General features: G+C 37.7%; 1 protein-coding gene across 3 annotated transcripts in view; it reads right to left on the bottom strand.

The window, feature by feature from the left end:
- LOC124148479 (atlastin-2-like) overlaps positions 1 to 21,410 on the bottom strand; it is a 30,831-nt gene extending 9,421 nt beyond the window's left edge. Inside the window, exons 1-8 of one of the 3 annotated variants that reach the window (XM_046519584.2) lie at positions 21,254 to 21,410; positions 9,341 to 9,555; positions 4,785 to 4,919; positions 3,764 to 3,868; positions 3,243 to 3,293; positions 1,456 to 1,518; positions 874 to 966; positions 257 to 395 (exon numbers count right to left, since the gene is read on the bottom strand). In XM_046519584.2, coding sequence (XP_046375540.1) covers positions 257 to 395; positions 874 to 966; positions 1,456 to 1,518; positions 3,243 to 3,293; positions 3,764 to 3,868; positions 4,785 to 4,919; positions 9,341 to 9,555; positions 21,254 to 21,302 — 850 coding nt within the window. In that variant the 5' untranslated portion in view covers positions 21,303 to 21,410. Of the gene's footprint in view, positions 1 to 256; positions 396 to 873; positions 967 to 1,455; positions 1,519 to 3,242; positions 3,294 to 3,763; positions 3,869 to 4,784; positions 4,920 to 9,340; positions 9,556 to 16,112; positions 16,247 to 21,253 lie in introns of those variants that run through there. The other 2 variants (XM_046519585.2, XM_046519586.2) reach the window with 2 other exon arrangements.
- Positions 21,411 to 21,677: the final 267 nt, after the last annotated feature.

Here is a 21,677-nt window from a genome sequence, read left to right as displayed (position 1 = left end):
AGCAATATTCCAGCTATATGACGGCAGTTTGTAAATAATGGACCAGACAATCAAGTGATTGATATCGTGAGCATCGATCCATGCAATTTGGATGCGATAACATGCATCAACCTAGTCAGCGAGTCTGACCACTCGATCCCATTAGTCACCTCTTACGTCAAGCATAGTGGCCTTTTACGGCAAGCATAGGCTGCTGAAGACCTATTTTAACCAGGATCTTCAATAGGTAACCTATCTCAAGGAGAGTGGCAAGTACCTTTGAGTCGTCCATCAAAGTGTGGGTTGGTGGCCACCTTGAGGCCTGGGTGCGGCATGAGGAAGCAGGAGATGTATTCGAAGCAGGAGCTGATGTGTTGGCGCAGCTGCTGCAGTTCAGGATGCTGCTTGTTGGAAATCTGATGACAAGGGGATGAAGAGTTAGAGAGAGAAAGATGTTTGTTGTTTGAATACTTTCCAGTTCCAGTCACATTACCAACACGAGTTCTCTGCACTGGCAGAACAATAATTGAGAGAGATATAAATGCTTGACAATGGTTTTAACAGTACTTTGTCACATCAAGACAGTCAGCACATAACATGGGAGGAAAGCTGAAAGCAGATGCAGGATACACACATTGACCAAACATTGTACTCATATCAGATTTTACCTAATGGTCACTGCAGCTGATCAACCAAGGGACATAACTGTACACACATCTTAAAACTAATGTTACAACAAACGGAAACAGCAAAAGCTGATGCAACGCTTACTCAGTTGCATCATATATATTTTATCAGTGTATAAAATTCCCCCAACTTTCAGCCAAACAACCGAACTGGCAACTTTGCGAACGTCATGTACAAGTGTGACTGTAGACAGTAAACTAGACTTACTTGCAGTCTTCTGGCCAGGATCTTCTTTCCACCAGCCTCACCATAAGTAGCTTCATAGGGGAAACTCCAGTCTCTCACCAGGAAGTGCAGATTCTAACAAACAGAGTTTTCCGTATACTTTTTGGTCAGTATACATGGGGTTTGGGGTGTTGGTTACGGATTTTGATAACAAAACATTTGGTATGTATGTTGACAGTAAAATAACAGGCACTGTACAAAATTTCTTTTAATCATCTTGAAGTTGATTTGGATTGGTAGATGATAGGTTTGGGTCCTTTAAGAGTCGGCATACCCAAAAGAAATTACTTCGCTTGTCTCTGAATTGTTTACACACACTGCTTTTCTGGAAAAAATTAACTACGATAGGCTTTGGGCGGATACAAATTTATTCCCCTGCATTTTACCAAGTTTCCCATAGCGGCTGTGCACGTATTCCCCTAATGACCACTATCAAACTGTATAATAAATGCATTCAGTTCCAATGCGGAAACTATGCTACCAATAAGCTTTCATATTAAACCCATTCAAAGCTTTTAGTTCAAATAGAAAGGAGGCCCTGATCTAAGGAAGCTGTTGTCTTACCTGGAATGGTTTGGAAACATTATCATTTGCTTCCAAAGCCAGTCTTCCATATTCTGTGAACAGCTGAAAGACACACAGCACCATATTAACAATGTTGTAGATTCCAATAAACCAGAGTGTGTACAGAACATCAGTTACAAAGTTCAACATCATTCAAAAACTGATTTGCTACTGAACTACCATCTTCTTAACGGTAAAAGCGGCAGTCCACTAGGAAATATGACTAAATTATATTCTTCTTGAATGACCATATGTCAATTTCAATATCCAGTGCAGGATTCCTAAAATTCAAGGCCATGGAAATTCAATGTTGTGCATGACAAGTGGTTAAATCATGTCAAACCTGACCTAGAAAACACACTACCGTCGGTGCATACGAAAATACTGTTTGGGACTTCATCACAGCAATGATAGCAACAACATTATGAATAAGAGCATGTATGTTATAACAACTGATACTGCTCTATGATCACCATTGGTAACAAGACATCAGACACAAACAAAGCTGTTCCAACTTCCACCCATGCTGCATTGTAAACAGCAGTAAAGAAACAGTGATTTGATCAACAAGATCAGAGGTTGCTGATTACTCTCAAGGTTCTGTTTTCAAATGCAGCACAGCAAATTGGATGTATTTTTCAAATTTTTCTCAGCAATGAATTCTCAAACAGGTAGTGTATCAACAGATGTACATGGGGTGGCTGAAACATTTGGAGCCTGACGACGAAGGATGCACAGAACCAGTTTGTATGTATTAAGTAATACTTTCCTTGCTAACAGACTGCATTCGGACCAAATCTCGACAGACATCAAAGTGACTAAGCATATATTCTCTGTTGAAGGAAGTGAACAAAATTGGCTACCATGTTGACATCAAGTATCTCCAAGTGAACAGCCATCCATGGGGACATGGTGTCAACAATTAGAGATGGTACTCCTTCCTTTGTCAGTGTTCACGGGTAGACAGCTTCAGATTTCTACCCAATCTCATTAAAATCAGACCTTAGTTCTCGCTACCGCTTAACAAAGATCTGAAGACATCCCATTAGGGGTCACGTCAGAACGACCTTTCATCCGACCAATCAGTGCGTCGCTAACCAGATTATGAAAGTGACAGTAGGAATGTGATTTCTAATCATGCAATCTTGAAAACATTAACATTGGGTATTCCGAACGATAGTTTAATGACTGAATCCTTACAATCTAGACCATCTATTAGCCATTCCAGAATGTTTTTTGTTCAGGTTTCAAATTTGTAATCGAGAATTTGTCAAAATATGTTTCGAAGCGTAGTCGCCAATTTGAAATTTCGCCGTAAAGCACGAGAAAGCTGCCTTTTGATTGGTCATTCCATTGGTCGGTCAAAGTTCGCGCAAGGTCGGTCTGACGTGACCCATAATGGGATGTCCTCAGATCTTTGTTTAGCGGTAGCGAGAACTAAAATCTGATTTTAATGAGATTGGATTTCTACCTCTTCCCAAGCTTGAAGAAAGAACTGTCTGGCAAACATACAAATGATGATGATGCCCTTTCTGCTGTGGAAGACTTTTTACACCACCAAGAAAAAAGCCTTCTACACCAGTAGGATCCTGGCACTCTAGGATCATTGGCAGAAGTATGTGGACCATGGAGGTGATAAAGCTAGTTGAACATAGCAGCCAACTCCACGGAGTCCATCACAGTTAGGATCAGAACTGGTCATCCACCTCTTGTATGTCTCATCCACAAGCCTGCACATTGTTGATGAGTTGTTAACATACATGATGTAGCTAGTTGTGTGTAGTTACCTGTAGGTGCTGAAGGTCATCCTCTTGTATGTTCTGTGTTAGGTTGTACACCTGGAACATGACACATACTGAACAGCACAGTGTCAGGTAAACTAACTCCAGCCACAATCACATAACCTGTCAGAACACAACTAACTTCACAAATAAAATAAATTATCCATGCTTAATTCTGAGAAAAGTTCCTCTTGGATGAGCCAGTGAATGCTGTTTAACACTGCTTTTAGCAACATTCAGGCCATATTATAAACTATTATTTAGCATGAAAAGTAGGTTACAGTGACCTATATAAAGAACACATAGGATTTAATGACAATCCCATTTTTTCTACACCTAGTGAGGAGTTAATGTTTCACGTCACTTCAGTAATATTCAGCTACATAGCTAGCTTCTATATTTAACTATACATGACCATGTACATTACACCAAAAATAAGATGGCAAACATCTTTAGTGCTTATCTTGTAAACCACGAGATCCAGCATCAGAGCTCCCATCAACATGGTCGAAAGACAAACAGCTTACCTGCACGGAACTGATCATTGTGCTGAGTGCAAACACTGTTGCACAGTCCCGCACGGTAGACTCGCTGTCAAATGCACCCTGGGTGTCCATGAGGATGACAGCCACCTGTAAATCATAACATATGATCAGTACCCGCCACAATTTGATATGTACCAATGCATTGTGTTACCAACAAGTCTTCTTTCATGCACTAATGCCCTCTTCTTTCACGCACTAATGCCCTCTGCTTTCATTCATTAATGCCCTGTTCTTTCACGCATTAATGCCCTCTTCTTTCATGCACTAATGCCCTCTGCTTTCACGCACTAATGTCCTCTTCTTTCACGCACTAATGCCCTCTGCTTTCACGCACTAATGTCCTCTTCTTTCACGCACTAATGCCCTCTGCTTTCATGCACTAATGCCCTCTTCTTTCACGCACTAATGCCCTCTGCTTTCATGCACTAATGCCCTCTGCTTTCATTCATTAATGCCCTCTTCTTTCACACACTAATGCCCTCTTCTTTCACGTACTAATGCCCTCTGCTTTCACACACTAATGCCCTCTGCTTTCATGCACTAATGCCCTCTGCTTTCACACACTAATGCCCTCTGCTTTCACGCACTAATGCCCTCTGCTTTCATTCATTAATGCCCTCTTCTTTCATGCACTAATGCCCTCTTCTTTCACGCACTAATGTCCTCTGCTTTCATGCACTTATGCCCTCTGCTTTCATGCACTTATGCCCTCTTCTTTCATGCACTTATGCCCTCTGCTTTCATTCATTAATGCCCTTGTCTTTCATGCACTAAAGTCCTGCTTTCATGCATCACCTTTCAGGAGCCCTGCTTCTTAGTGACAGAGTTCTGATTTATACTTGACCCCCTATGTATGAATCTGACTTGAATTTGTTTGGGCCAAAATTGGCTGTTTGTTTGGAGATATCAAGAAACTGAATATTTGATTTGGACATCAGGACAAGCTCCACAACATCATCTTAGACAGCTAATAATTGGTATGATAATGCTATGAGCAACTCACTTCTTCTCCATTTGGGATACGGCAGATGAAAGGTTCACTCCACAGCAGGATTCCGGTGGTATCCCGCTCAGATCCTCCCCGCCACGTGAAGCCCTCCAGTGGGGAGTCCTCTTCCCCCAGCCAGTCCGGGGAACACTGGATAACATAGAACAGGCCTTACATTTATTTTTGCTTGGTAATGGGTCCACTGACCGCAAAAATTGAAAATTATACTGTTGACAGTAAAGATCACTTTGATCATAAAAATGACAATGAAATATTGCCGTCTGATTTTAGATTAATATTATTCAAAAAGTGCCAAACAAGACCAAGATCTAAAAAAAAACAAAAAACTGTTCATCTCCTGATCCGACACTAACTTTTAAGGTGAATAAAATTCAATTCTGTATAGGGCATTTTATCTTTATGTTTTATCTACTGACCAAATTTTGCACTTTCAAAATCCATGAACCCCAAATAGTGTGGGGCCCGTGAAGATTCTGGGGTAGAATAGGTCTTCAGCAACCCATGCTTGCCGTAAAAGGTGACTAACGGGATCGGGTGGTCAGGCTCGCTGACTTGGTTGATGCATGTCATCGATCCCAATTGCGTGGATCGATGCTCATGATATTAATCGAATACTACTGTAGCTAAACTTTCTGGGCCATAAGATGGAATTCTATTATCAGTAACATTTACACAACTACACCAAATTCTTCAACAAATTCAAGACATAACATTTATTTTTGTCATAAAAACAATCCAAATTCTTTTTGCCTGGAGTTCAATCTCTGCAGCAACTATGCATAGCTGTATCAATACACATCTAGTTCTATTACATGCAAGCAAATATGAAAACTATGGAAACAGTCAGCGCTGTTCACAATTTTTAACCATACAAAAAGAAACATTCATGATTAGGGATGGGTATTGGAGGCTTAAAGTGTATCACAATATTTCGCAATGCACAAAGCCATATTGCGATACGTATCATGATATAGTGTATAATTCTAAATTTTTAATTCAGAAGCAATTCATAAATGAAACAAACAAGATGCTAGTACAACATAATGTTTACTCATTCAATAAAAACACAGCCATCTTGGGGCCCCGAATGCTCGCTCCTGGACAGTGAAGGCATTTGGCAAGTATATAACATTAAGCACATAAAAATCCCAATTTGAAATCACTCGATATCATGAGTACGAAAAAGTGATATTGTGATATGTATCATGGAAAGAATGAACCTCAATTTACCAATGTACCGGTAATATCTCACAAATTTATTTATGATTGTAAATGACAAACATCTGAAATAAAGTATCATGATGACAACGAACTTTTTATCTTTTGTTTCTTAATAATACATCTAGAAAAAGAATGTCTTTATTGAGCATTTGATTCCCAGAACATGCAGAACATTCGCACACTCAATCCCAGGCACTAAATGCACAATAACACCTGCACAAAAAAACAAAAAACATAATGTTTATCAATATTGTGAATAGAGAAGTAATAGGTAATAGTCTCCAGCACAGCTGTGTAACATGATCACAACAGCTGTGACACGGACATGCACATAGCTGTTTCATCAAAATATGAAAGAACATGTCGCCACGACAACTGGACCATCAGTGTAATAGAATGCAGAGAAAAATATTAACACTGGATATCTGCCAAATATTTATAAAATAAAATTATACAATACCCACAAACGTTGTTTTTCAAATTTTGAACATGAACGTAATCATACAAGGTGAATAGCTGTCCTTCACAACAACTATGGGATTTATGTGTTTTAAATTATTTTTAACTACAGCCCAAGCAAGTCTAGGTCAAACTAAACCAGATTCAAGAGCTGAGGAGGAAAGGTTCTATCGCAAAAGATAAATTTAGTATAATACTTAAAAGTCATAAAACAGCCCTTTTGACACTAAATGGCCTTACCACTGTTTTGCCCACAGATACAAACATTGAAAGGAACAAATCATAATTCTCAATCTTATCATTGTTAATGAACACACATGAAAACATTCGGATATTTAGTTCATGAAAAGGGCCCTGGTCCTTTGTCATCTGTAACCTTTACAAGTTACACACGTTCTGCACACAACATTTGTATTGAATGAAACAAGGAAGTGAGTAAGTGACCTTGGGTTAACACTACTTTGAAAACAATTCTACTTTCTGTTATTTTTTGTCAGTTTAATCAGGATAATATGGAAGGAAACCTTGTAGGGATGAAAGCCACACCCATTACATAATGTGTATGGCGGTGACAAACAGAGAATCACATGATGAAGCAAGACAAAAAGTGAGCAGGGCCCACTAATACCCCTGGCAGTGACTCCAACATTTTTTAGTTCAAAACATGAAGAAAAACAATATTTTCTTATCAACTTATAAATTTGAAAAAAGAATCCATGTTATAATTTTTAAGTTAATAGGTCACATAAATGTTTAAGTAAATTAATTCTAAGTATTTACTTTCAGAAAATACAAGTATTGAAATTAAACTTTGCACTGCACCCCCAAATATAGGTATAAAAAGAATCCATGTAGTAGTTTTCAAGTTATATAGATCACACAAAAAAGGACAGAATTCCTTGGTATAACAGGGCTCGAAGTTCACTTTTTGACTTACTTGTTGATAGCTAAGTAAATATTTTTAATCAGGAGCCAAAATGTATCGCAAGTGGCCAAGCAACTTTACCTATTAGTATTACAATCGTGATAAATAAAAGATAATGCTTATTTGAAGTTGTTTGTAATTTATTATAATTGATTACAGTAAAAGACATCAAATTTGAACACAATGTTGCAATTGTAACAGTGTTAAATTTTGAGCATTTATATATTAGCTGGCTCTCAAATAGATCTTTATTTTGAGAATTGTCAAATATGAAAAGATGACATGATCATGGATAATCACTTTAAAAAGATACTTTACTTCGATCATAAATTTGTACACAATGGTGTATGCCTGATGAGTAGATATGAATAAATCAATTTCAACCTGAGTTTAACCTGAAACAAAGTCTTGAAAAATTGAAAAAATCAAAATGCCAGTGGAACTGACTTTATTTAACTTGTCACTGATACATGTCATTTGAAAGTTCTCAGAGACTCTTTCTTGTGTGATAAATGTAGGCTCAAGCCAACATTATCAAGGAAAATATCTGCTTGTAAAACATCTTACTACTACATGTTATACACCATTTAAAAGGTCTTATCCTACTGTTCAAACATATGGAAGCTATGTATATTACATAACTTAAATAATGCATTTAATTAAGTTCATTGAAATAAAAAATAATAATGTAAGCTTACACATTCATAACGTCCAGATTATGGACCAAGGAAGTGAAAATTGTGAAAAGTGACGATTTGCAGCAAATATAAGATTTCATAAAATACACTTACCTATTTCTTTTTTATTTTCATTGTTAACATATCGTTAAAATATTTTAAAAAGAATAAAAAATAGCATATACCTTATCCTTTTCCCGATAACAGCAGCTGTCTGCTAAGTAACATGAAGAAATACCTCCGTTTTTGAAGCTTCGTATGAATAACTCGTACGTCGAAGACTGCCATGTGACATACCATTAGAAAGCTTATCTTTTTATCTACATGACAGTAACCTCGCCCGGAGTATTTTCGTTGCTATAACATACAAATATATATTGGATAAGAATTGGTTTCTAATGACGCTTTCTTGCCGAAATCTGCTACAAGGTTTGTGTTTGGTCAAATTTGAGTATGTGACCTAAGGCAGCCAATCAAAAATCAGCAATGGTACTGTCCTTGTGTATGATGAATTTCAGATCTTGACGAAATGTTTTTGTTAAATCGTGTTATTCTGAACGTTTTAAGCAGGAAATCGTGATCCATATTAAAAATATGGAACTTCATGGATGTATTGTGCTAGGTTACAAGCTGTGACAAAGAATATTTTCATGCATATATTTTGGCATTAAACATCATGTCCAAAACGAGAATTCGAGGCGATGAAAGCTGAGATGTCATTTGACTTACATTACACGCGATCACATGAAAAGATGAATACAATAACTTAGATTCAAGTTTGACAACTTTTAGATATCTTTTTGTTGGTTTTATTTAGTACTCTGTATAGTATAACTAAAGATTTGCTTGAAACATATTTATTTTGCCCTTTGACATGGCCGATGTGGACCGGCTGTCAAACTTGAAGAGTGTGTAACATTGTGTGAAATGGCGAATATTTTTTTAATTAGTGATAGAAAAGGATAAATTGAAATGGAATACGTATTTCATACATTGTGAAATGCTAGAGATTTAATAAATGAATGATATGACAGGTAGGTCCATAGAATTATATATTATTTTGATGTGATTGCGGCTTGGCTTGAGGCTTCTTGGCCTGTGTTGCCTACGGTGTTGAAAGATTTTTCCTTATGTTTTAAAATATTTTGTTGCATTTCTCAAAGTTCACTCGCAAATGCGACCAAATCATGCGCAACTTCGAGCCCTGTATAACTAAATGCCCCAGTCCTTTTAGGTCAGTGGCATAACATAAATCTAACCATACTCACATCAGCACTGAGGTAGCGCAGGAAGAAGTCGAGGAGAAAAGATTTTCCCTTGCGAAAAGCGCCTGCAACTGACACGACAACCGCCTTCTTGTCTCGAATGGAAGGATTCAGGAGGATACTCTCAAGCTTCTCTTCATCAAGCTCGAACGTGTGGTCGTCCGAGGCAACAACAATCTGCACAGGGTGGCCCTTCAGAGGAGCCCCATTTGCTGAAACTGAAACAGTGCAGAACAGTCTCAGCACACAAGACTTCCATATGGTTTACTTCAACATACCTTTCCTATTGTCCTTCAAGGTGCTTAGCCAAGTAGACCTGTTTGCATTCACTTTCAGAAACAGAAGCAGCCTTGTCACTGCCATTTCACCAAAGCTTAAGTCTTTATGTACCACCATGCACTTCCAGTCAAAAAACATAACTTCCAGACTTAATGACGGTAACTTCATAAGTCAAGGATTGTAAGGCTAAAGTGCAACAGTAACTGGCAATAAATGATAAGACATTTTTTCACAATATCCTCAAAGATGACCTTGACCTTTGATAGACCGCACCAAAGATAGATGTGGTAGGATTTGTAAAAATACTTCCAAACCATAAACTTCCAGGCCTGTACATAACCATGCCTCAGAACCTGACAATGAGCGACGCCATGTAAAAAAACCTTAAAGCCAGTGGTAGAAATTAACACTAGCCCGCTAGCCAATGGCTACTTCAAAGTCCTGCTGGTGAGTACAAATTTGTCCGTTGTTATAACATTACAAGGGCATTTTATCTTCACCAGGGCTAGTAAAGCTTTAAAGTTTAGTATCCAGTTATTTTCTTTCTAGAAGTTGTATATGATGTGCCCATGATTTGAAAACTTATTTTCTGAATACCTTTAGATGTAAAATTTAAAATGTCACCCAGAGCAAATCATATGTCCTCATTTACATTCTATTTGCATCCAAAACATTTACATAAATAGAGGTTATCATCACACGAGTGTGTTTGGGGGTGGTAAATATCCTGTATTAGAAAAAACCCATTGTATTTGGCGAGCCTTGGCGAGCCAAATACATAGTGTTTATTCCTAATAAGGATATTTACCATCCCAAACACACAAACTTGATAACCTCTTTATCATATAATGTCATTCTTCAATTCTGTGGTCGAAAAATTTCTTCCCACATTTCTTCTCTCACTAACATTACCTAAACATTGCAGTTTTTCTGGAATGTGTGCATTTATATATATATATATACATGCCCTTTGTCAAAGGGAAGCTACTCTAACCCTAGTCTATGAGACGTCACATTTGTTGAGTCTGCCTGTCCTGTCACAACATTACGAAGTGCCGCTACGTCATAGTTAGACACTGATTTTCGATATATTAGAATATCCTATGATATTGATAGCAATTATCCCAGTAGTTTCTCCAGATTCCCAATGGTTAATTTTGCTGACAAGGGCAACGCCATGTTTGTTTGTAAACACTGAATGAAGTCCCTACTTGACCTTTGATATTTGCATCTCTACCCGCATATGACCCCAACGGACATCGTTATCATCCGTTAGCTTCATCCTGCCGAAAAACGTACCAATTATATATATTTATAACACAAGAAGCATCATTAATCACCTTGGCTCGGCTGCCTCTCTTTCATCAATAATGCTGCATTAATGCATGTCCCATCAAGGACATTGAGTTGCTAATGCATAAAATAGCAACACATATAATTTCCACACTTTGTTACCTGTGAACAATACCCGTCGCCTCCGCAGTGAGTTTCCACCTGCAGAAAGGCAGGTATGCAGATATTGTATTGATTTTAGTATGTCACCCTGAAAGTGTTGTTTATGCAGCTGCATTCAATACCACCTCCAGCAACCCATAACATGACTTTCCAATCTCTTATGCAATTATGCATGTACAATCTTCAACACAATTGAAATCAATACCTTTCTCTGACAGCCTTATGCACTTCAGAGTTCAGACATTTCTATATGTTCACAGCATGATGTTTATATTATTACTATTTTATTGTTTTTTGTAGTTGGTCCAAAAACAAATTTGGCATATCAAAAAACCTTTGTACTTCTAGATTAGTACTGGTATTGATAAATCAATGAAATCTGATATTTTTTTAAATTCACCTAACTGTAAAACAAAGTTGCACCGTCCTACCCATCCCCCACTCCCAAACATCTGTCATTTAGTCTGAAGCAAAAAGTCAGTAAATATTCCCACATTGGAATTAAAAATGTCCCAGGTCATGTCATACAGTTACATGATTTATCTTATGCTTTGTTGAAGTGACTTTCGCTGACCCAAACTAAGATTTGTTTGTTTGTTTGTCTGGTGTTTAACATCGCACTCAGCAATATTCCAGCTATATGACGGTGGTTGTAAATAATCTTGTCTGGACCAGACAATCCACTGATTTACATCATGAGCATCTATCAGAGCAATTGGGATATGATGACATGCATCAACCAAGTCAGTGAGCCTGACCTCCCGATCCTGTCCGATCAGTCGCCTTTTAGGGAAAGCATGGGTTGCTGAAGACCTATTCTACCCCGGATCTTCACGGCCCGGCAAGCATGGGTTGCTGAAGACCTATTCTACCCCGGATCTTCAAGGCCCGGCAAGCATTGGGATCTTCACTGGTCGACCAAAACTAAGAGGAAGAGGTTTCAATACTTAATTTTACATTATTGTGTTTAGGTTAGATTGCTATGTTAAAATACATCTGATCTTAAGAAAATAACTTCGATAACATTGAGCAAACTTTTCTCCCAAATTGCCTGCCACGTCCACTTTGTTTGGAATCCCAGATAAATGCCTGGACTTGTGATCCAAACTAACAAATACCCAATTTAACAAATCAAGGTAATGAGTCACAGAGCTCCAGATAAGCTGCGTATCTGCGTGAAATACGCATCAGAAATGCAGAAATACGCAGTAAAATATAATCCAAGCGCATCAAATACGCAACGAACATTACAGATACGCTACAAAAATAAAACTTGTGCGTATCATCAAAATATTGTGAAGTAACCCTGCGTATTCGATTAGCAAATGAGCAACTTATTTTGAAATTATAAGTTGGCATTCCGTCAACCTTGCCAAACTCCACGATGACAGTCAGATCATGATCATTTGCCATCACACTTTCTTGTGGAAGTATCGTGGTATTTTTGAGTCCTATAAAGCTCTCGAACCCACACGACACCAGTTTGCAGGGACTAGATGAATAGTGTTTTGAAATATTTAACTTAAATACCCACATGTGTAAAAACTAGTGGGTAACAGAAATTCGAATACGCAGATAGAATTACTGATACCCAATGATTTTAAAATGCATGGGTAAAATACCCACAACACCAAAAGCTTATCTGGAGCTCTGGAGTCATGTCACTTTATATACATAAGCAGCATAATAAGCACCCACTGCAGTGTTGTCCTGAAGGTTTGTTTGTTGTATAACACTGTACTCAGCAATATTCCTGTCATAGGATTCCAGGCTAAAAATATTCAAGTTTGAACCAGACAATCCAGTAATTGTTATTGTGAGCTCCGAGCGGTCAGAGTACACGCTGACACAAAATCAACCAATTCACAGAGCCTGACCACCTGATTAGTATGGACTAGTATAAACTGATTTTAATATAATATGGGTCTCCATGCTTCGTAGTTCTGGCCCATCATATTCACAGGTAAATGGGTCACTTGCTCCATCGGTGTGAATCTTTGTATGTAGATGCATTCTTGGCTGGCTGATAATCATCTCCCATCAACAGAATTGTGATCAAGGGCTTAGTTACTTCCCACACGATTCACAATCACATCATCTGAATCATCACATAGATCTTAAAATAAAACCACCTTGTCAAGTATATCTGACTTTGCTCAAGAGAAAGCATCTTCCACGAGAGCAAGGCATGCTTTCATTATCCTGCCAAGATAAACAATTCCAGGAATTATGTGATGTGTGGGGAAAGAATCAACCTTTACATAATCAACAATATGGATCCCTGTCGAAAACACAGAATTCTGGACAGAGATTGTCTATTTACTTCTTGAACCTAAAGAAGCCAGGGTTTAATGTCAACATGCTCAGAGGCCGATATTTAGGCCAAAGTCTGCAGCAAATATCAGTAATAAATCCCAAATTTGAAATAAAAAATTCCCAATTCATGTTATCATAGTTATAACTGTATTTCACTAAGAGCAGCCTCCATAGGTAATAGCCTTTGATACTCAGTCCTGCCTTCAGAACTCACTACAGAACCAATGTACATGAACGTTTGAAGGGGAAAGAGAAAGGGAAAATGGGAAATAAACAACTAGGTGTAGGATTATGTAAACATGTGAGGGTGTCTGCACTTGCCCATGGGGAAGGTGAAAAACTCCCCATCTAGTTGCTAAGCAACATGACCTTCAATACAATGTGTACATTACAAGGGTTAAAAACTGGATCTAGCTAGTCCTTCCTAACCAATTTCAATATATGGGATGAGTAGAAATTACTCAAACTCTAAATCGCTGTTAATACATTTTCTAAATCTATTTCTGTAAGAATGGCAAGGAGTGATTGGTGTTGGGATTTGGTTGTAAAATCATGATTGATCATTAGATCATCACAAACCATAAATCATCGAAATTATTCAGCAAAACTAAATCACACCTAAGATAAACAAATACCTACTTCATCCCCTTTTGTATAATGGAGTCTGACCTCACTCTTTTCTCCAAGTAATAAGCAGCGAATTAAACACAACTATCTCAAGATTTGAGAGGGGGGAAATTGTTTGTGTTCTGTTTGTGTTCTATTATGTAAAATTGTGTTCGATTACTTGGTCGGTTTGACTTTCCAACAATCTTCAATTATTTCAATCAGTTGGAACACTACGAGTGAGTGAGTGAGTTGGGTTTAACGCCGCTTTTAACAGTATTCCAGTTATATCACGGCGTGTCAGCTTAATGTGGGAGGAAAGCCCGAAGTGATGCAGGTCTCAGACGTTTACCACTTCGGTGAAACCCACGAGCACGGGTATGGTGCTGACAAACCTAGAAACATAATTGGGGCGAACCGGGATTCGAACCCACAATCATAGGTTTCTGGCGTGCCCAAGGGACGCAACTCTGCACAGCGAATCGCGGCGCCTTAGACGACTGGGCCACCCGTGCCCCTGGAACACTACGAGGAATGAGTGGATCTATGAAGAGTGAGTGAGTGAGTGATTATGGTTTTACGCCGCTTTTAGCAATATTCCAGCAATATCACGACGGGGGGGGGGGGGGGGGGGGGAGGACACCTGAAATGGGCTTCACACTGCACCCATGTTGGGAAACAAACCCGGGTCTTCGGCGTGATTACCGAACGCATTAACCACTCGGCTACCCGACCGCCCCGGATCTATGAAGAAAATGAGTTTGTTTCTTCTACAGCAATACCAACAGATGTTCATCAATCATATGAGTCAATCAAAGCTGAATGTTGTATAGTAGATTTTTACATTGGTTTATTAAGTACTATAAGCTCACATAGGGACTGTTTATGAATCCTATGTCAAATATCATGTGTATGATGAGATTGATGACACATTAGTTGATATGTGATATGGAGCCCTACACATTATAATTATAATGATGATGATGATCATTATTGTTATTATTATTAAAGAGTAATCCATCTATCAAAATTAAATCAATAACAATGAATATTGGACAACAACTTGTATTATGGCCATACTTAATCATTCTGTTCTGATATTATGGCATTATGTTCGGAATCAATTTCATAAAATATCCTTTGTCTGGAGCAGTGTTAGATTTCTATCTGACAACACAAGCCTGCTCACTGGAATTCTACACCAGGCAGTCATGAAGAAGTACTTATACATTACAAAAATATCTACTCTAGCCTTAATAATATCAATCATGGTCATAAATGTACCATTGATGATGATACATAAAACAATAATATCCTAGGGGCAACATATGGACAATATCATACACAAAGATCCTTATGAATCAGAATTCGTGGTTTTAAACAGAGTAAGACCCGAATGAATTAGAGAAAGTAACTAAGGTTGTTTTTAATGTCCTTAGAAACTTTCTCTTTTTCATGTTAAATCTGGTCAATCAGGTTCATCTGCCATGTTTATTCCATGATTCTAGATACTCTTTAACTGACTTCATTGCCTGTTCATACCAATTACAGAAACCTGTTTAGTGTTTACAGTGACATCAGCTCAGATAATGGTATCACTGACCATTGCTGACTGATATACAACTGACCTTAGGCCTAAATGCATGCGCATGACATATTTAAACTCACCTTTGACCTTATCGATCATGCTCCTATCTGAATCCTACTCTGACAGCTAGCCAAGAGCTGTGTTGTGTGCTTGAAGTATAGCACAACAGACTTCAGGTCAAGTGTGTTTGCAACACTGTTCCAGGAAACTCACAAACAGCACAACACACATCTGGTTTTAGTTACGTTTCACACAGCAATATGAGGCAGCACAAACATTTCAGAGGACTGACTGATCCTAGTCAAAACTTAACCACGAAAGGTTCAATGAAGATTATGTAACCTTATTTTCATGTGCCAGTCTGCACTATTCTAACGACTAAACATGGTAAAGACAAACACACAGTAAGTAAAAAAATGCAGGATGTTTATAAAAAAACAACTAGCGAATACCACGCTTTAAAACGACAGCCTCAAGCTGAAAATGGTGCTTTTAGATATTATCTCAACAAGAGGGAACACAACACCATACCTTGTCTGTGAACAACCTCCATTAGATTATTTCCCCACAAACTCCCTGCAGGGAGAATTTCAAGAACCTACTGTCTGATTCTACCAGTAAATACTGCTCAAAGTAGAGCTCCAAGTCAGTGCTTGCAGTGAGTACAGGATGCTGGTTACAGGAGCTAGTCTAAATGAACTTTGTCCCACATGTCAACAGATAACATCAGGGTGATGTTGGACATGTCACAGATTATATTCAGCCAAGTCAACTTATCACAACAAACTAAATTAACATAATAGACATGCAGATCAATGCAGTGAGACATATCTGACTTATTACGTTATGTCGTTCGCACCATACTGGGCAGTAATATACTAATAGTTGTCACACATGTTCAGCGATCAATCATGACATGACATAAGGTATGACTGCGTAACATGCCGACATGACCCACTGGAGTGTTAATGTACACTAACAACCATTATTTGAATTCAGTATCAAATAAAACATGATATCAACATGATCAAATGACTGATTTGTGGGAGTTATGTAATCAGAACACAACAAGCTGAGAATCACATGTATAAATACACAAAAGCCTCATAAGGCTCGAAGCAGGTAAGGCTTCATCATTTTCAAGGCATGTTGATGTTTCTGTGCTGTAGAGTTGAGTAAATATCACATGAGTTTTGCTATTTTATTTATAGTTATTTACATGTAGGACACACAATGCTTATGAATTTTCCACTCTTTTTCACGATCGATCATTCAATCATTATATTTACATGATCAATGATTAAGTGGATCACTTAGACTGTTTCTCCAACCATTAATCAATTGAACCAATTGCCAACACTAGTACACAGTTTATCTAGGACTCCAAACTAAGTGCCCTTAGCAGCCACATTTTGAAAAAAAATATCATTATTTTGTTCAAAATTTTGACTTCATAATGCTCTTGTTTTCTTAAATTCAGAGGTAAATTCACATAATGTATAACAATACATTCAATGCAATATGTTAAACTAAACGTTAATCTCTGACAGGCATATATCACGTGGAATAGCAGGCGATCTATTGTACCAAAACAGGAAGTTCGAAACGGTGCACGGGAATCATTCACGTTGATACGTTCAACACTAACACCGTATTCCTGCCTGCATGATTCCCGCGCACTCTTTCGAAGTTGAGTTGATTGGTTCAACTGTGTCATATGGCCCTGTGACGCAGGGGTAGCATTATGCAGATAGCTGTTTCAATGAATGCTCGTTCCACCCGTGACGAACAGGTCTGGTTGATGATGAAATATAGTGATAGCTAAATAGACAGATTTTTTATTCAAGCACCGATTGTCCTTAAATGTAATATGCAGTTATGTATGACTGTTTAATAATCTCATACCAACTTTGACTGGAGTAGGTGCAATAGTTTTTCAGATATTGTAGTAAACGTTTGTACCTTGAATTACCTTCCAGACTATACATGTTAGCCAAAGAAAACATTTGTCATGCTCTGATGCTTTAGGCCATGCCCCCAAATAGGTTTGTTTCGGAAGCCAATTATGGAGCAAGTGATTTCAGCGCTTTCACTTAACCATACTTTCCACCAATATTTTGAATTTTTCTCTCAAGAAAATTGAGTAAATTAGGGCTTATCTAGAACTCTATGGTTACACTATAAGTGACTAATGTTTGCATTCCTTCTGACTTTATATGTTTAAAAAAAGATAAAACTTCAGTCAACTTCAGTTTATGCATGACCAGATCGTTTTTATTCGTGTATCTAAATACATATTGCCAGGGCAACGGTCAAACTATTCCCAGCCGGACATTTGGACCTATCTCTTGAGACCTACAGCAGGTACCCAGGTAGGGTTGGGTAATAGGGGTGTGGGTACCTGGGTAGTAAATTTGGACTTGTCCCAGGCCTAAACTAAATGTATCTTGGAAAATTGATATTCGCAACCAATGCAATCAGTTTTTCAGTTCACTTGCCCTTTAGTGCTTAGTTCAATGTTAAAATACCTCTGATTTTAGGAAAAGAAGAACCAAAAATATCACAATTTTGAACAAAATAATGATTCTTCCCAATTTGGCTGCCAAGTGCACTTTGTTTGGAATCCTAGATCAATGCCTCAATTAGTAGCAAAAGTCACAGGGCTGGTACAAAACATTAGGGAAATAGTCTTGCTATCTTATCATGCACACCTCAATAATTCCAACAATTCCTGTATGTTCATACAAATAGCCTGTCAGATGACCTCAGCAAAATAACTCATCAATGCTTGTTGCAATTGTCCAGTGGACCTACATATCTGTATGCACCCTCGTCAGGGCAATGTAGGTTCTAATTAATGTACAAATATGCCAATAATATGGTGCATCATCCCCATTTAAACAGTGTAAATTGTGCAGAAAATTCATCATTGATATACTGTAGAATACTGTAGAAAAACCTGTGTGTCCCTTAGCATATACTTAACAACTAAAATATACATTCTTTTAATATTTTGCAAAAACACTGATCATGCTTTGTAGTTAGTGCTAGTGGCAGTGTTTGAAAATAAGCATGAACGGCAATGGGTCCTTTTCATAACACATAATTCACACTAAAGTTGAAAGAATGAAATTGTCCCAAGGAGGAACCCCATAACGTCAACCACTGTAGTGGTGTTCCATTTCTGCAGCTAATAAAGCTCATCACAAAGTTATAACACAAAAGAAGATGGGGGGGACCAGATTGTGAAGCATAGTCCCTCTCTGAGAAGTCCTCATAACTCAAGACAAAGTTTCAGCTTTCTAGGAATACACATTTATGACATGATTATTAAACAATAAACTAAACCTAAACTACTCACAATTTTATTAAAAAAATCTTATATTTCAATCACAAAACATTATTTTGAATTTGCAGGTCTTGAAAAAACATGAGCCTCCTTTAATGCTATTGTTCAATTTCAGAAACACCTAATAAACATTTCAACTCATTACTAGTGAGTGTGTTGGGATTAATGGCCCTTTGAGCAGTATTCAAGTTACCGTATTTGACGTAACAAGCGCCTCACTCTAATTAGCACAATATGCCAATATAGTGGCTGGTGAACAATCCCAATTAGCACCCCTTCCGATTGATCAATGTACACAAGACTTATTTATTCCTGTATAATACGTGAGTTATATGCATCCTTAATTATGGGAAATAATGTCAGCATAAACCACGAAATTTACGATCTTTCGAATCTGTTGTTTTTCACCAAAATAATATTCTTATAAGACCCCCATATTTCTAATTTTGAGAGCGCCCTGGGCGCTTATTATGTCGAACATGGTATATCACAGCATGTCAAAGCCCAATGTGATGCAGGTCTCAGACATTTACCACTTTGAGAAAATGCATGAGCATGGGTATAGACAGCATGGTGTTGACAAATCAAGAAACATAATCGGGACGAAACAGGATTTAAACCCACAAATATAGGTTTCTGGCGTGCCCAAGGATGCAACTATGCACATTGTATTGCGGTCCCTTAGCTGAATGGGCCACCCCTGCCCCCAAGTCAATACTAACACTCCTTTGTAGAGGCAATATTAAACATGAATAGTTTACGGATGACACTAATCATACAGCTGTTTGGACCAGATGACAAGCAAATATGGAACCTGATACAAAGCCAGCAGAGGAGATGAAACTAATCTGGTTTTTTTATATGTCACTGGAAACAGATCTAAATAGTACTTATTACTTATATTTGTAATGGCCGTGCCTAGAAATATAAGGACGTTGTGGCAATGTTTTCAACTGATTACAAGTGTATCTTTGACATGTCTTTGTTTTCTATAATATTCCCTTATTGATGGTTCACTCAACCTGCTTCAAGGTGTTGACATTATATTGGATCAGTTTATATCCTGACACATACCAGTGGTATATGATTCTAGGGATATTTGGTAAATAAATTCAGACTAAAAGCTAAATCTCTATATCCGAGACAAATTCCACTACATATCAATTAGCAATGATTAGTGCAATGTCTACCAACATCTTGGACTCATGGACACGGCTAGCAGTTGCAAAATTAATTAATTTTTCTATTCAAAACTGATATTAGTGATAAAATTATATAGAAGACTCTTAAAGGGGCAGTATGTCGATGGTTCTGTTTTTAGTAATGCATGAAATAATTTCCGAGTGTGAATTTTGCATCTGTTTCATTCTGGACGAGACAACACATGTAGATAAACATACATCATAAAATAAAACTTTCAATGAGAAAATATCCTGAACATGAAAAACTATTTCCATTTGCGTATTCATCCTCCACATCAGGTCATCAAAGCCCTACTGAGAACTAGCGATAATATGGTCACTTTGATGTGTAAAGCTCTATTGTTATGCACCTCACTGTAACCTTGTCATGCTTGTGTTGACCATGTTGACAAACAGAGATTTCATAAACTGCAGCACTGAATTCAAATTTCAATGATGTGGCTGTTGTCCTTTTCTCTACTAAATGATGCATGTCTACCATGACCAGATCTCTTTGTTAAATAAACATGTTCAAAACACTGTGAGTGTTATTGAATTTTGGTTTGTCCAACTACAAACAATTAAACCTATTCTGCACAGCATGAATATGTTGAACAGTCATGAAAAGAGTAACGCTTATGGTGAAAGTGTCTCTTGGCCTTATCTAGATCTATGACAATAATGTTCATGATTACTCGACCCTGTTTGATAAAACATCTATAGGTCCAACACACAAGTCTAGCTCAGGTGAAAACTATTCATGTTCCGAGACGTCGGTAGCTCAATCTGGAATCCTCAATCTCCAAGTGTTCGTCGTATTCTTACATATGTATGATTCTGTATCTTAATTAATGGTTAACGCACGATGCGGTGACACTTTATATACAAGACTTAGCTTCTAGAAGACGTTTACATGAACCACACACTCTCCTCACTGCTTAAAAAAAACAACAGTATCATATCTTCCATGCTGGCACATTGTGGATGTGTAGTCTGTAGATGAAAATATGTGCAGAGTTCACCTTCAGAATTACTGTTGACAAAAGACTATTCAGCGTTCTTTGGCCAAAGTGCCAAATATGTGACTGGTTAATCAAAATCTAAGATCAAGACAGCTCAAATAACGGTCAATGACATCTTACCAGGTGGAGAATCGTATGTTGGCATTTTGCTTCTACGGCTTTCCGCCATAGCAGATTTGAATATGACGTCACAAGCGCATATTCTGATGACGAAAGAACAAATGGGAAAATTGTGAAGTTCTACCAGTTACTTCCCTTATTCAATACATACATCGTGTAAATTGACACTCTCTATTTCAGGTCAAGTCAGCTTTCTCGGGCACTTGTGCACTATTTCAATAATATTTTCGAGACGACCTATTATCATTATTATTGTTCTTTAAACGGTCTTCTTATGACCAAGGCAAAACCCTATGCACGGTACAGGACTACAGGTATGTATTTGGATACATGCAAATGTATTCCTAACTTATATTTTCATGTCGTAAAAATCACCAAGAAGATCTTATGCTGATGTCTTTGAATTACAAATATAAACTGTATT

The sequence above is a fragment of the Haliotis rufescens genome, unplaced genomic scaffold, assembly GCF_023055435.1.
Source record: "Haliotis rufescens isolate VD_foot unplaced genomic scaffold, xgHalRufe1.0.p SCAF_3, whole genome shotgun sequence".
In the NCBI taxonomy this organism is placed as follows: Eukaryota; Metazoa; Mollusca; class Gastropoda; order Lepetellida; family Haliotidae; genus Haliotis; species Haliotis rufescens.
The sequence above is the reverse complement of the archived record's forward strand: the minus strand, read 5'-3'. Positions and strand labels throughout refer to the sequence as shown.